General features: G+C 52.5%; 1 protein-coding gene across 2 annotated transcripts in view; it reads left to right on the top strand.

The window, feature by feature from the left end:
• The window catches only part of NR1I2 (nuclear receptor subfamily 1 group I member 2), a 112,878-nt gene that overhangs the window by 84,663 nt on the left and 11,596 nt on the right, over positions 1-16,619 (top strand). For both annotated transcript variants that reach the window (XM_075592912.1, XM_075592911.1), the window contains exon 4: positions 6,431-6,561. In XM_075592912.1, coding sequence (XP_075449027.1) covers positions 6,431-6,561 — 131 coding nt within the window. The remainder of the gene's footprint in view (positions 1-6,430; positions 6,562-16,619) is intronic.

Genomic DNA, 16,619 nt, shown 5'->3' with positions numbered 1-16,619 from the left:
TAAACCCTGACCTGTTGGGAGTTCTTGAGGGCTGGGGTTACAAACCACTGATTTAGAGCATCAAACAGTGAGGACACTAGGAAGGACAGTTAATCCTTGTATGTGGGTGGTTGGGGGGGGGATAGGGTTATAGCACTGATCAGCTGATCCTTTAAGTGGGTCACGACTCATTTGCAGCCAGTGGGGGAGTATCCCCGCCATCCCCCCTCCCTTTGTTTTGAGTGGTCCGGGCCCATTCTAATATTTCTTGGATTCGAGCATCCCGTCTCCGTGGCGATGCATCAGGTGCTCCGGTTACTGAGGAAGTGTGATAATGGTTGCTAGGCAACAATAGAACTACAGCCTTTGTTAGGTCTAGAATGGAGAATTAGGCCTGAGAGCAAAATGTTGCTAAGAGCATTGAAATACCCCCTTATTGTCATATTGTACAGTACTTGCAATTCAGTAAAAAGCACTTGACCATGCAACACCTATTTTCACAGTGCTTAAGTTTAAAGCATTGAGAGACTTTGGCCATGAAAAGTACAGCAATTATGGAGTGTATCTGCCTTCCACAGGTCCGCAAACCTGCTTTACTTACCCCATTGTCACATTCTGCAGTGGTTAAACTGCGGACAAGGATTCTGGGTAGTGATATGCAAATGGCTAACCATTTTTAACGTCCTGTCCGTTTTTACACGGGCTCCCTAGAGCTTCTTCCTGCTGCATTAAGTGAAACAGAGAAAAGTCAAATGTCACCTTTTGGCAGGTGTACCAAACACCACTTTTGGTAGCTCACATCTAACGGAGGAAAGCATTGGTGGTCCGATCTGTATTGTCAAAGAGTAACAGTACAACGGTGACTGAAACAATACTTAACATGGATATGTCCATCAAAAGGGAACCTGGAAAAGGCCCTCATTCATACTTCATTGTCAATTTTAATTGGACTTCATCACTTTGTCCAATCACTATATGTGACCCATGAGGTCACTGTTTCTTGTTGGCTCGCAGTCTGGACGCTGCCATGTACAGATGTAACGGGACTTACTGTTTTCAGGGGCATGGCTGTGTGTGGCAGTGGTGTGGTCCAACGGGAGCCCCTATTGGGCCCCTAGGAACAGTAGGCGTCCCGGCAGGATTAATCCTCCAGGGGCCAGGCTTCTGAATGGGACCCTGCAGCGTTAATCCTGTTGGGTCATCAGGAGAGACGGGATGCCAACCTTTTAGATGAGCTGCGCCGCGGTCTCTGTCTCCGTCCAACACCCTGGATGACGTAGATGACCAAATCTTTTCCTATCGTCTATTGAGACCCATATTCGGGCATCTACTTCATCCAGGGGTCCATGCTTCTGACCTTCAGAGCTGCCGGGGATGGAGACCGAGACAGCTACGCAGCTCCTCCACAAGGTTAGTGTCGGTGTCTCGCCTCAGCTGATGGACCATCGAGTGAAGGGTTAACGTGGTGGGGGTCCCTTTCAGAAGCATGGACCCCCGCAGCGTTCATCCTCCTGAGCCGCAAAACGTACTGTTTTTGGTGCCGCGGATTTCGGTGGGGGGAGGAGGGGGGCGTGGGGAGAATTGGTCTGCGGCATCGAAAACAGTATGTTTTGCCACATCTGTAGATGTCTTCAAGACATCCAAGGAACCAAATCGGATGAGATTTAGGGGTTCTACATTATTAAAAAGTGAGGAGTTTTAGCAGTGAGACTTCACTGGGAGTCCAGGACATTAATACTAAACATTGCTTTTGCTCTGCTCTCCCTCTCCCACTTACCCTCATTACGCCATCTCCTCAAACCTTTTGCTCCTACTCTAATCCCTACACTCACTTGTATTTTCCACTCGTCACTCAACTCTGCTACCTTTATCTCCTCATTCAAGCATGGAACGGTTATACCTTTAATCAAACAAATCAAGCTTGACCTTCCCGGTCGCTCTAATTATCGTCCTGTCTCCCTCCTGCCTTTTGCCTCTAAACTCTGTGAACACCTTGTATTCTCTCGCGCGCTCCATTTTCTCACCTCCTATTCTCTCCTAGACCCTCTGCAATCTGCCTTCCGCACTGCTCACTCCACAGAAACAGCCCTCACTAAAATACCTAGTGACCTCCATGCTGCTAAAGACAAAGGTCATTACACTCTGCTCATATTACTCGACCTCTCTGCAGCCTTTGATACTGTGGACCTATGATACCTGTGTCCTAGACGTGCCATTATTCTGTCTCTGCATGTCCTAGACGTGCCATTATTCTGTCTCTGCATGTCCTAGACGTGCCATTATTCTGTCTCTGCATGTCCTAGACGTGCCATTATTCTGTCTCTCCATGTCCTAGACGTGCCATTATTCTGTCTCTGCATGTCCTAGACGTGCCATTATTCTGTCTCTGCATGTCCTAGACGTGCCATTATTCTGTCTCTGCATGTCCTAGACGTGCCATTATTCTGTCTCTGCATGTCCTAGACGTGCCATTATTCTGTCTCTGCATGTCCTAGACGTGCCATTATTCTTTCTCTCCATGTCCTAGACGTGCCATTATTCTGTCTCTGCATGTCCTAGACGTGCCATTATTCTGTCTCTGCATGTCCTAGACGTGCCATTATTCTGTCTCTGCATGTCCTAGACGTGCCATTATTCTGTCTCTGCATATCCTAGACGTGCCATTATTCTGTCTCTGCATGTCCTAGACGTGCCATTATTCTGTCCCTCTCTCCATGTCCTAGACGTGCCATTATTCTGTCCCTCTCTCCATGTCCTAGACGTGCCATTATTCTGTCCCTCTCTCCATGTCCTAGACGTGCCATTATTCTGTCTATCCATGTCCTAGACGTGACATTATTCTGTCTCTCCATGTCCTAGACGTGCCATTATTCTGTCTCTCCATGTCCTAGACGTGCCATTACTCTGTCTCTCCATGTCCTAGACGTGTTATTACTCTGTCTCTCCATGTCCTAGACGTGCCATTATTCTGTCTCTCCATGTCCTAGACGTGTCATTATTCTCTCTCTCCATGTCCTAGACGTGCCATTACTCTGTCTCTCCATGCCCTAGACGTGCCATTATTCTGTGTCTCCATGTCCTAGACGTGTCATTATTCTGTCTCTCCATGTCCTAGACGTGCCATTATTCTGTCTCCATGTCTTAGACGTGCCATTATTCTGTCTCTCCATGTCCTAGACGTGTCATTATTCTCTCTCCATGTCCTAGACGTGCCATTACTCTGTCTCTCCATGCCCTAGACGTGCCATTATTCTGTGTCTCCATGTCCTAGACGTGTCATTATTCTGTCTCTCCATGTCCTAGACGTGCCATTATTCTGTCTCCATGTCCTAGACGTGCCATTATTCTGTGTCTCCATGTCCTAGACGTGTCATTATTCTGTCTCTCCATGTCCTAAACGTGCCATTATTCTGTCTCCATGTCCTAGACGTGCCATTATTCTGTCCATCTCTCCATGTCCTAGACGTGACATTATTCTGTCTCTGCATGTCCTAGATGTGACATTATTCTGTCTCTGCATGTCCTAGACGTACCATTATTCTGTCTCTCCATGTCCTAGATGGTGTCATTATTCTGTTTCTGCATGTCCTAGACGTGTCATTATTCTGTTTCTCCATGTCCTAGACGTGCCATTATTCTGTCTCTCCATGTCCTAGACGTGTCATTACTCTGTCTCTCCATGTCCTAGATGTGCCATTATTCTGTCTCTCCATGTCCTAGACGTGACATTATTCTGTCTCTCCATGTCCTAGACGTGACATTATTCTGTCTCTCCATGTCCTAGACGTGACATTATTCTGTCTCTCCATGTCCTAGATGTGCCATTATTCTGTTTCTCCATGTCCTAGACGTGACATTTTGTCTCTCCATGTCCTAGACGTGCCATTATTCTGTCTCTCCATGTCCTAGACGTGCCATTACTCTGTCTCTCCATGTCCTAGACGTGTCATTACTCTGTCTCTCTATGTCCTAGACGTGACATTATTCTGTCTCTCCATGTCCTAAACGTGCCATTATTCTGTCTCTCTCTCCATGCCCTAGACGTGCCATTATTCTGTGTCTCCATGTCCTAGACGTGTCATTATTCTGTCTCTCCATGCCCTAGACGTGCCATTATTCTGTCTCTCCATGTCCTAGATGTGCCATTATTCTGTCTCTCCATGTCCTAGACGTGCCATTATTCTGTCTCTGCATGTCCTAGACGTGCCATTATTCTGTCCCTCTCTCCATGTCCTAGACGTGCCATTATTCTGTCTCTCCATGTCCTAGACGTGACATTATTCGGTGTCTCCATGTCCTAGACGTGCCATTACTCTGTCTCTCCATGTCCTAGACGTGCCATTACTCTGTCTCTCCATGTCCTAGACGTGTCATTACTCTGTCTCTCCATGTCCTAGACGTGTTATTACTCTGTCTCTCCATGTCCTAGACGTGTCATTATTCTGTCTCTCCATGTCCTAGACGTGACATTATTCTGTCTCTCCATGTCCTAAACGTGCCATTATTCTGTCTCTCTCTCCATGTCCTAGACGTGCCATTATTCTGTCTCTCTCTCCATGTCCTAGACGTGCCATTATTCTGTCTCTCCATGTCCTAGACGTGCCATTATTCTCTCTCTCCATGTCCTAGACGTGTCATTATTCTCTCTCTCCATGTCCTAGACGTGCCATTACTCTGTCTCTCCATGTCCTAGCCGTGCCATTATTCTGTCTCTGCATGTCCTAGACGTGTCATTATTCTGTCTCTCCATGTCCTAGACGTGCCATTATTCTGTCTCCATGTCCTAGACGTGTCATTATTCTGTGTCTCCATGTCCTAGACGTGTCATTATTCTGTCTCTCCATGTCCTAAACGTGCCATTATTCTGTCTCCATGTCCTAGACGTGCCATTATTCTGTCCCTCTCTCCATGTCCTAGACGTGACATTATTCTGTCTCTGCATGTCCTAGATGTGCCATTATTTTGTCTCTCCATGTCCTAGACGTACCATTATTCTGTCTCTCCATGTCCTAGACGGTGTCATTATTCTGTTTCTGCATGTCCTAGACGTGTCATTATTCTGTCTCTCCATGTCCTAGACGTGTTATTACTCTGTCTCTCCATGTCCTAGATGTGCCATTATTCTGTCTCTCCATGTCCTAGACGTGACATTATTCTGTCTCTGCATGTCCTAGACGTGACATTATTCTGTCTCTCTCTCCATGTCCTAGACGTGCCATTATTCTGTCTCTCCATGTCCTAGATGTGCCATTATTCTGTTTCTCCATGTCCTAGACGTGACATTTTGTCTCTCCATGTCCTAGACGTGCCATTATTCTGTCTCTCTCTCCATGCCCTAGACGTGCCATTATTCTGTCTCTCCATGTCCTAGATGTGCCATTATTCTGTCTCTCCATGTCCTAGACGTGCCATCATTCTGTCTCTCCATGTCCAAGACGTGTCATTATTCTCTCTCTCCATGCCCTAGACGTGCCATTACTCTGTCTCTCCATGCCCTAGACGTGTCATTATTCTCTCTCTCCATGTCCTAGACGTGCCATTACTCTGTCTCTCCATGCCCTAGACGTGCCATTACTCTGTGTCTCCATGTCCTAGACGTGTCATTATTCTTTCTCTCCATGTCCTAGACGTGCCATTATTCTGTGTCTCCATGTCTTAGACGTGCCATTATTCTGTCTCTCCATGTCCTAGACGTGTCATTATTCTCTCTCTCCATGTCCTAGACGTGCCATTACTCTGTCTCTCCATGCCCTAGACGTGTCATTATTCTGTCTCTCCATGTCCTAGACGTGCCATTATTCTGTCTCCATGTCCTAGACGTGCCATTATTCTGTGTCTCCATGTCCTAGACGTGTCATTATTCTGTCTCTCCATGTCCTAAACGTGCCATTATTCTGTCTCCATGTCCTAGACGTGCCATTATTCTGTCCCTCTCTCCATGTCCTAGACGTGACATTATTCTGTCCCTCTCTCCATGTCCTAGACGTGACATTATTCTGTCTCTGCATGTCCTAGACGTGCCATTATTCTGTCTCCATGTCCTAGACGTGCCATTATTCTGTCTCTGCATGTCCTAGACGTACCATTATTCTGTCTCTGCATGTCCTAGACGTACCATTATTCTGTCTCTGCATGTCCTAGACGTACCATTATTCTGTCTCTCCATGTCCTAGACGGTGTCATTATTCTGTTTCTGCATGTCCTCGACGGTGTCATTATTCTGTCTCTCCATGTCCTAGACGTGCCATTATTCTGTCCCTCTCTCCCTGTCCTAGACATGCCATTATTCTGTCTCTCCATGCCCTAGACGTACCATTATTCTGTCCCTCTCTCCATGTCCTAGACGTGCCATTATTCTGTCCCTCTCTCCATGTCCTAGACGTGACATTATTCTGTCCCTCTCTCCATGTCCTAGACGTGCCATTATTCTGTCCCTCTCTCCATGTCGTAGACGTGCCATTAAGAAGAACTTACGGCTCAGCTGTCCCTTCCAGAGCTCCTGTGTCATCAACAAAAATAACCGGCGCCACTGCCAGGCCTGCCGGCTCAGGAAGTGCCTGGACATCGGGATGAAGAGGGAACGTAAGTCATGGAATAACATGGAGGGCACCGTAAACATTTTATATTCTTTCTTTTCTTTATACTGGGGATCCTGAAAAGCAAAGTCGGGGGTAACACCGCTCGCCGTTCATCCCCTGTCAGAGACGTAAGCAGAGCGCGGGGAGGGCACGTTGTTTGTGGAAAGAGGATTCTAGTCCTGCTCAATAGGAACATCTCACAAAGGGAGAGACTAACTAAAGCCAAACCACTCCCAGGTTCCACGTCCTGCTGGACGCAGAAGTTCGGGCTCAACTTCCAGGGCAGGGCAATTGTCCCTGCTCTGCCCCCGGTGTCGGTGGCTGGTGTCACCCCTGATATAAACACTTATTCCAACAAAGTGACAGGCATGTGACATCTTCTTGTTGGCTAAGCCAAACTCATTTTCTTCCAGCAGGTTCCAGGATGGATTAGCATCTCTACTCATTTATAAACATTATTCTTCAATCTGTCCCTCCTCCGGCAACCATTTTATATGTACATGGATATATACATACAGGGCTGTGTATATCTCACCTCCTCTCTCACGTCGCATTGCTGTGTATATCTCACCTCCTCTCTCCCGTCGCAGGGCTGTGTATATCTCACCTCCTCTCTCCCGTCGCAGGGCTGTGTATATCTCACCTCCTCTCTCACGTTGCAGGGCTGTGTATATCTCACCTCCTCTCTCACATCGCATTGCTGTGTATATCTCACCTCCTCTCTCCCGTCGCAGAGCTGTGTATATCTCACCTCCTCTCTCCCGTCGCAGGGCTGTGTATATCTCACCTCCTCTCTCCCGTCGCAGGGCTGTGTATATCTCACCTCCTCTCTCTCCCATCGCAGGGCTGTGTATATCTCACCTCCTCTCTCCCGTCGCAGGGCTGTGCATATCTCACCTCCTCTCTCTCCCGTCGCAGGGCTGTGTATATCTCACCTCTCTCCCGTCGCAGGGCTGTGTATATCTCACCTCCTCTCTCTCCCATCGCAGGGCTGTGTATATCTCACCTCCTCTCTCTCCCGTCGCAGGGCTGTGTATATCTCACCTCCTCTCTCTCCCGTCGCAGGGCTGTGTATATCTCACCCCCTCTCTCACGTCGCAGGGCTCTGTATATCTCACCTCCTCTCTCACGTCGCAGGGCTGTGTATATCTCACCTCCTCTCTCACATCGCATTGCTGTGTATATCTCACCTCCTCTCTCTCCCGTCGCAGGGCTGTGTATATCTCACCTCTCTCCCGTCGCAGGGCTGTGTATATCTCACCTCCTCTCTCTCCCGTCGCAGGGCTGTGTATATCTCACCTCTCTCCCGTCGCAGGGCTGTGTATATCTCACCTCCTCTCTCCCGTTGCAGGGCTGTGTATATCTCACCTCCTCTCTCTCCCGTCGCAGGGCTGTATATATCTCACCTCTCTCCCGTCGCAGGGCTGTGTATATCTCACCTCCTCTCTCCCGTCGCAGGGCTGTGTATATCTCACCTCCTCTCTCCCGTCGCAGGGCTGTGTATATCTCACCTCCTCTCTCTCCCATCGCAGGGCTGTGTATATCTCACCTCCTCACTCCCGTCGCAGGGCTCTGTATATCTCACCTCCTCTCTCCCGTCGCAGGGCTGTGTATATCTCACCTCCTCTCTCCCGTCGCAGGGCTGTGTATATCTCACCTCCTCTCTCTCCCATCGCAGGGCTGTGTATATCTCACCTCCTCTCTCTCCCGTCGCAGGGCTGTGTATATCTCACCTCCTCTCTCTCCCGTCGCAGGGCTGTGTATATCTCACCTCCTCTCTCCCGTCGCAGGGCTGTGTATATCTCACCTCCTCTCTCCCATCGCAGGGCTGTGTATATCTCACCTCCTCTCTCTCCCATCGCAGGGCTGTGTATATCTCACCTCCTCTCTCTCCCGTCGCAGGGCTGTGTATATCTCACCTCCTCTCTCCCGTCGCAGGGCTGTGTATATCTCACCTCCTCTCTCTCCCATCGCAGGGCTGTGTATATCTCACCTCCTCTCTCTCCCGTCGCAGGGCTGTGTATATCTCACCTCCTCTCTCTCCCGTCGCAGGGCTGTGTATATCTCACCTCCTCTCTCCCGTCGCAGGGCTGTGTATATCTCACCTCCTCTCTCACGTTGCAGGGCTGTGTATATCTCACCTCCTCTCTCACGTCGCAGGGCTGTGTATATCTCACCTCCTCTCTCCTGTCGCAGGGCTGTGTATATCTCACCTCCTCTCTCCCGTCGCAGGGCTGTGTATATCTCACCTCCTCTCTCTCCCGTCGCAGGGCTGTGTATATCTCACCTCCTCTCTGCCGTCGCAGTGCTGTGTATATCTCACCTCCTCTCTCCCGTCGCAGGGCTGTGTATATCTCACCTCCTCTCTCTCACGTCGCAGGGCTGTGTATATCTCACCTCCTCTCTCTCACGTCGCAGGGCTGTGTATATCTCACCTCCTCTCTCTCACGTCGCAGGGCTGTATATATCTCACCTCCTCTCTCCCGTCGCAGTGCTGTGTATATCTCACCTCCTCTCTCCCGTCGCAGTGCTGTGTATATCTCACCTCCTCTCTCCCGTCGCAGTGCTGTGTATATCTCACCTCCTCTCTCCCGTCGCAGGGCTGTGTATATCTCACCTCTCTCCCGTCGCAGGGCTGTGTATATCTCACCTCCTCTCTCCCGTCGCAGGGCTGTGTATATCTCACCTCCTCTCTCCCGTCGCAGGGCTGTGTATATCTCACCTCCTCTCTCCCGTCGCAGGGCTCTGTATATCTCACCTCCTCTCTCTCCCATCGCAGGGCTGTGTATATCTCACCTCCTCTCTCCCGTCACAGAGCTGTGTATATCTCACCTCCTCTCTCTCCCGTCGCAGGGCTGTGTATATCTCACCTCCTCTCTCCCATCGCAGGGCTGTGTATATCTCACCTCCTCTCTCCCGTCGCAGTGCTGTGTATATCTCACCTCCTCTCTCCCGTCGCAGGGCTGTGTATATCTCACCTCCTCTCTCCCGTCGCAGGGCTGTGTATATCTCACCTCCTCTCTCTCCCGTCGCAGGGCTGTGTATATCTCACCTCCTCTCTCCCATCGCAGGGCTGTGTATATCTCACCTCCTCTCTCCCGTCGCAGGGCTGTGTATATCTCACCTCCTCTCTCCCGTCGCAGGGCTGTGTATATCTCACCTCCTCTCTCCCATCGCAGGGCTGTGTATATCTCACCTCCTCTCTCTCCCGTCGCAGGGCTGTGTATATCTCACCTCCTCTCTCCCGTCGCAGGGCTGTGTATATCTCACCTCCTCTCTCCCGTCGCAGGGCTGTGTATATCTCACCTCTCTCCCGTCGCAGGGCTGTGTATATCTCACCTCCTCTCTCCCGTCGCAGGGCTGTGTATATCTCACCTCCTCTCTCACGTCGCAGGGCTGTGTATATCTCACCTCCTCTCTCCCGTCGCAGGGCTGTGTATATCTCACCTCTCTCACGTCGCAGGGCTGTGTATATCTCACCTCCTCTCTCCCATCGCAGGGCTGTGTATATCTCACCTCCTCTCTCTCCCGTCGCAGGGCTGTGTATATCTCACCTCCTCTCTCTCCCGTCGCAGGGCTGTGTATATCTCACCTCCTCTCTGCCGTCGCAGGGCTGTGTATATCTCACCTCCTCTCTCCCATCGCAGGGCTGTGTATATCTCACCTCCTCTCTCCCGTCGCAGGGCTGTGTATATCTCACCTCCTCTCTCCCGTCGCAGGGCTGTGTATATCTCACCTCCTCTCTCCCGTCGCAGTGCTGTGTATATCTCACCTCCTCTCTCCTGTCGCAGGGCTGTGTATATCTCACCTCCTCTCTCCCATCGCAGGGCTGTATATATCTCACCTCTCTCCCGTCGCAGGGCTGTGTATATCTCACCTCCTCTCTCCCGTCGCAGTGCTGTGTATATCTCACCTCCTCACTCCCGTCGCAGGGCTCTGTATATCTCACCTCCTCTCTCCCGTCGCAGGGCTGTGTATATCTCACCTCCTCTCTCCCGTCGCAGGGCTGTGTATATCTCACCTCCTCTCTCCCGTCGCAGGGCTGTGTATATCTCACCTCCTCTCTCCCGTCGCAGGGCTGTGTATATCTCACCTCCTCTCTCCCGTCGCAGGGCTGTGTATATCTCACCTCCTCTCTCCCGTCGCAGGGCTGTGTATATCTCACCTCCTCTCTCTCCCGTCGCAGGGCTGTGTATATCTCACCTCCTCTCTCCCGTCGCAGGGCTGTGTATATCTCACCTCCTCTCTCCCGTCGCAGGGCTGTGTATATCTCACCTCCTCTCTCTCCCGTCGCAGGGCTGTGTATATCTCACCTCCTCTCTCCCGTCGCAGGGCTGTGTATATCTCACCTCCTCTCTCTCCCGTCGCAGGGCTGTGTATATCTCACCTCCTCTCTCTCCCGTCGCAGGGCTGTGTATATCTCACCTCCTCTCTCTCCCGTCGCAGGGCTGTGTATATCTCACCTCCTCTCTCTCCCGTCGCATTGCTGTGTATATCTCACCTCCTCTCTCTCCCGTCGCAGGGCTGTGTATATCTCACCTCCTCTCTCTCCCGTCGCAGGGCTGTGTATATCTCACCTCCTCTCTCACATCGCATTGCTGTGTATATCTCACCTCCTCTCTCTCCCGTCGCAGGGCTGTGTATATCTCACCTCCTCTCTCTCCCGTCGCAGGGCTGTGTATATCTCACCTCCTCTCTCCCGTCGCAGGGCTGTGTATATCTCACCTCCTCTCTCCCGTCGCAGGGCTGTGTATATCTCACCTCCTCTCTCCCGTCGCAGGGCTGTGTATATCTCACCTCCTCTCTCCCGTCGCAGGGCTGTGTATATCTCACCTCCTCTCTCCCGTCGCAGGGCTGTGTATATCTCACCTCCTCTCTCCCGTCGCAGGGCTGTGTATATCTCACCTCCTCTCTCCCGTCGCAGGGCTGTGTATATCTCACCTCCTCTCTCCCGTCGCAGGGCTGTGTATATCTCACCTCCTCTCTCTCCCGTCGCAGGGCTGTGTATATCTCACCTCCTCTCTCTCCTGTCGCAGGGCTGTGTATATCTCACCTCTCTCCCGTCGCAGGGCTGTGTATATCTCACCTCCTCTCTCCCGTCGCAGGGCTGTGTATATCTCACCTCCTCTCTCTCCCGTCGCAGGGCTGTGTATATCTCACCTCCTCTCTCTCCCGTCGCAGGGCTGTGTATATCTCACCTCCTCTCTCCCGTCGCAGGGCTGTGTATATCTCACCACCTCTCTCCCGTCGCAGGGCTGTGTATATCTCACCTCCTCTCTCACGTTGCAGGGCTGTGTATATCTCACCTCTCTCCCGTCGCAGGGCTGTGTATATCTCACCTCCTCTCTCCCGTCGCAGGGCTGTGTATATCTCACCTCCTCTCTCTCCCGTCGCAGGGCTGTGTATATCTCACCTCCTCTCTCTCCCGTCGCAGGGCTGTGTATATCTCACCTCCTCTCTCCCGTCGCAGGGCTGTGTATATCTCACCTCCTCTCTCCCGTCGCAGGGCTGTGTATATCTCACCTCCTCTCTCACGTTGCAGGGCTGTGTATATCTCACCTCCTCTCTCCCGTCGCAGGGCTGTGTATATCTCACCTCCTCTCTCACGTTGCAGGGCTGTGTATATCTCACCTCCTCTCTCACGTCGCAGGGCTGTGTATATCTCACCTCCTCTCTCACATCGCATTGCTGTGTATATCTCACCTCCTCTCTCTCCTGTCGCAGGGCTGTGTATATCTCACCTCCTCTCTCCTGTCGCAGGGCTGTGTATATCTCACCTCCTCACTCCCGTCGCAGGGCTCTGTATATCTCACCTCCTCTCTCCCGTCGCAGGGCTCTGTATATCTCACCTCCTCTCTCCCGTCGCAGGGCTGTGTATATCTCACCTCCTCTCTCCCGTCGCAGGGCTGTGTATATCTCACCTCCTCTCTCCCGTCGCAGGGCTGTGTATATCTCACCTCCTCTCTCCCGTCGCAGGGCTCTGTATATCTCACCTCCTCTCTCCCGTCGCAGGGCTGTGTATATCTCACCTCCTCTCTCCCGTCGCAGGGCTGTGTATATCTCACCTCCTCTCTCCCGTCGCAGGGCTGTGTATATCTCACCTCCTCTCTCTCCCGTCGCAGGGCTGTGTATATCTCACCTCCTCTCTCTCACGTCGCAGGGCTGTGTATATCTCACCTCCTCTCTCTCCCGTCGCAGGGCTGTGTATATCTCACCTCCTCTCTCTCACGTCGCAGGGCTGTATATATCTCACCTCTCTCCCGTCGCAGAGCTGTGTATATCTCACCTCCTCTCTCCCGTCGCAGTGCTGTGTATATCTCACCTCCTCTCTCCTGTCGCAGTGCTGTGTATATCTCACCTCCTCTCTCCCGTCGCAGGGCTGTGTATATCTCACCTCCTCTCTCCCGTCGCAGGGCTGTTTATATCTCACCTCCTCTCTCTCCCGTCGCAGGGCTGTGTATATCTCACCTCCTCTCTCTCCCGTCGCAGGGCTGTGTATATCTCACCTCCTCTCTCCCGTCGCAGGGCTGTGTATATCTCACCACCTCTCTCCCGTCGCAGGGCTGTGTATATCTCACCTCCTCTCTCACGTTGCAGGGCTGTGTATATCTCACCTCTCTCCCGTCGCAGGGCTGTGTATATCTCACCTCCTCTCTCCCGTCGCAGGGCTGTGTATATCTCACCTCCTCTCTCTCCCGTCGCAGGGCTGTGTATATCTCACCTCCTCTCTCTCCCGTCGCAGGGCTGTGTATATCTCACCTCCTCTCTCCCGTCGCAGGGCTGTGTATATCTCACCTCCTCTCTCCCGTCGCAGGGCTGTGTATATCTCACCTCCTCTCTCACGTTGCAGGGCTGTGTATATCTCACCTCCTCTCTCCCGTCGCAGGGCTGTGTATATCTCACCTCCTCTCTCACGTTGCAGGGCTGTGTATATCTCACCTCCTCTCTCACGTCGCAGGGCTGTGTATATCTCACCTCCTCTCTCACATCGCATTGCTGTGTATATCTCACCTCCTCTCTCTCCTGTCGCAGGGCTGTGTATATCTCACCTCCTCTCTCCTGTCGCAGGGCTGTGTATATCTCACCTCCTCACTCCCGTCGCAGGGCTCTGTATATCTCACCTCCTCTCTCCCGTCGCAGGGCTCTGTATATCTCACCTCCTCTCTCCCGTCGCAGGGCTGTGTATATCTCACCTCCTCTCTCCCGTCGCAGGGCTGTGTATATCTCACCTCCTCTCTCCCGTCGCAGGGCTGTGTATATCTCACCTCCTCTCTCCCGTCGCAGGGCTCTGTATATCTCACCTCCTCTCTCCCGTCGCAGGGCTGTGTATATCTCACCTCCTCTCTCCCGTCGCAGGGCTGTGTATATCTCACCTCCTCTCTCCCGTCGCAGGGCTGTGTATATCTCACCTCCTCTCTCTCCCGTCGCAGGGCTGTGTATATCTCACCTCCTCTCTCTCACGTCGCAGGGCTGTGTATATCTCACCTCCTCTCTCTCCCGTCGCAGGGCTGTGTATATCTCACCTCCTCTCTCTCACGTCGCAGGGCTGTATATATCTCACCTCTCTCCCGTCGCAGAGCTGTGTATATCTCACCTCCTCTCTCCCGTCGCAGTGCTGTGTATATCTCACCTCCTCTCTCCTGTCGCAGTGCTGTGTATATCTCACCTCCTCTCTCCCGTCGCAGGGCTGTGTATATCTCACCTCCTCTCTCTCCCATCGCAGGGCTGTGTATATCTCACCTCCTCTCTCTCCCGTCGCAGGGCTGTGTATATCTCACCTCCTCTCTCTCCCGTCGCAGGGCTGTGTATATCTCACCTCCTCTCTCTCCCGTCGCAGGGCTGTGTATATCTCACCTCCTCTCTCCCATCGCAGGGCTGTGTATATCTCACCTCCTCTCTCTCCCGTCGCAGGGCTGTGTATATCTCACCTCCTCTCTCTCCCGTCGCAGGGCTGTGTATATCTCACCTCCTCTCTCTCCCGTCGCAGGGCTGTGTATATCTCCCTCCTCTCTGCCGTTAGCTTCCCACGTATGCACGGGCAGTGCTATAGGGGGTGTGTGTATTTTTTTTATTTAGATGTGTGCTTCTATGTTTGTGTAACGGGTATTCCACCCCACCCAATCGCATATATATTGTGGGTGAGTAGAACATGCGGTGTTACCGGTGTGGTGCGTATACCTGTCAGGCTCACAGGAGGTCTGAGCCTCCGCCAGTGAGAGCCTGGGGTGAATCCTCTGGAACGTTTCTTGTTTCAGCGCCTCCACCTATGTAGGATTCTATGGAAATGTAGAATGACCCTAACATAGGAACCCACTCAGAAACCACATACACAGTATTATGGATAACAGGTTTACTGAATGAATAACACTAACAAAGGATAATTATTACATCACAACAGTATAACATCCCCACACGGTGCCCACAGCCCAACCCTTGTCCCGTGGTCAGCGCTGCCACTATGTGTTAATAGAATGTTATGATCGGTTGGTGCACTTATAGAGTACCTGCCGAGTGCTCCTGCACTCAGGCCTGCCAGGAACTTCACAAAGGCTCTGTCATTCTGGGATCAAGTCTGATCCGGTCCGGTGAATCCTTGCTTGGGGTCCGCCAGGGGCGGTCCCACCCTGAAGATAGTCTTTGTCTTTGAGCACCGACTTGAGCCCAAGTCTCCTTACGGGAACTGCAGCATCCACTGATCCCTATCTAAGACTGACACTACATGACACGGTCCCTAACCTAGGGCCTGTCCCTGTAGCACCACAAACTGGGGAGTGAGAGCCTCTCTGGGACCTAAGGGGTTAACTGGCCTATCTCGCCCCCCCCTAGCCCTTCCCGGTCCTGGCTCTAAATATCTAACTACCTGCAATATGCACGGCCACTTACTTGGTCCGTGCAGCAACCGTGCTGCACAAAGACAGTGCCTGCCTGTCAGACCTCACAGCACTAATAGCTGTGACTCTGACAAGACAGCACTCACACTAAGGGCAGAGTCCCTAACTGGGGCCGTCCCTTATCAATTACCCACTAACCTGGTGGGGAGTTGGGGCCTACCTGGGGTGTGGGTACCTATCTGGATGCAGGAGCTGCACTCACTCCCCGCACCCGTGCTTCCCTCACAGCTCCCAGACGCCAACTGACTGCGTAGCTGCAGTCCAAACAATGTATCTCCTTCCTCCAGGGCAATCCTTCAGCCCTATTGGCCACTATGAGGCACCTGGTGCCTCCCTCGCTGTGCTCCATGGGAGTTGTAGTCCCATGGAGCCTAGAAGCACATTGGGGCCGCGTGCGCGCCTTCCCTGCGCCTGCGCAAGCTATCTGGGGCTGCCTCACCCTTCCCCTGACTAGCCTCACGCTCGCGCGACTTCCCCCTAACTCTCGCGGCCTCCCTGCGCATGTGCGACTCTGTCGGGCCGCCGGGGGCCTACTGCGCATGCGCGAACTGAAGCGCAATGGCGGCGCCCGTACAACCTGGCTCCGAGAGCGCCGGGAACCCTGTAACGCGCGTGCGGCCCTGGCAAACAGCTGCACGCGTCCCCAGCAACCCCCGAGCCGGGACCTGACCGCCCTCACCCCTGCACTCGCCGGACGGAGGCGCCATTGGACGCGGCGGCCCCCGCGATCGGCAGCGAGGTGAGGGGGGCACTGACAGGCCGGGGAGACCTGGCTATATTTGTATAGCTACATATTTCTTAATAGGTGTGTGCGTGTGTGCGTGTGTGCGTGTGTGTGCGTGTGTGTGTGCGTGTGTGTGCGTGTGTGTGCGTGTGTGTGTGCGTCCGTGCGTGTGTGTGTGTGCGTGTGTGTGCGTGTGTGTGTGCGTCCGTGCGTGTGTGTGTGTGTGTGTGTACAGTACATTTGTGAATATATCATCGCTGCTCCTATTGCTGTGTGTGTATATTAGTGGGAGGCAGAGGCTGGCGATTTAGGAATCGTGGGGTCACCGGGGGACAAAGACACCCGCATCCGCCCATCCACCCATATTATATTTATTACAGGTGTGTGATCTGTAAATACTTCCTATACCAGACAAACGATTTCTCTGCACATGCACTGGGGATACCG

This window comes from Ascaphus truei, chromosome 3 (assembly GCF_040206685.1).
Source record: "Ascaphus truei isolate aAscTru1 chromosome 3, aAscTru1.hap1, whole genome shotgun sequence".
NCBI lineage: Eukaryota > Metazoa > Chordata > Amphibia > Anura > Ascaphidae > Ascaphus > Ascaphus truei.
The sequence above is the reverse complement of the archived record's forward strand: the minus strand, read 5'-3'. Positions and strand labels throughout refer to the sequence as shown.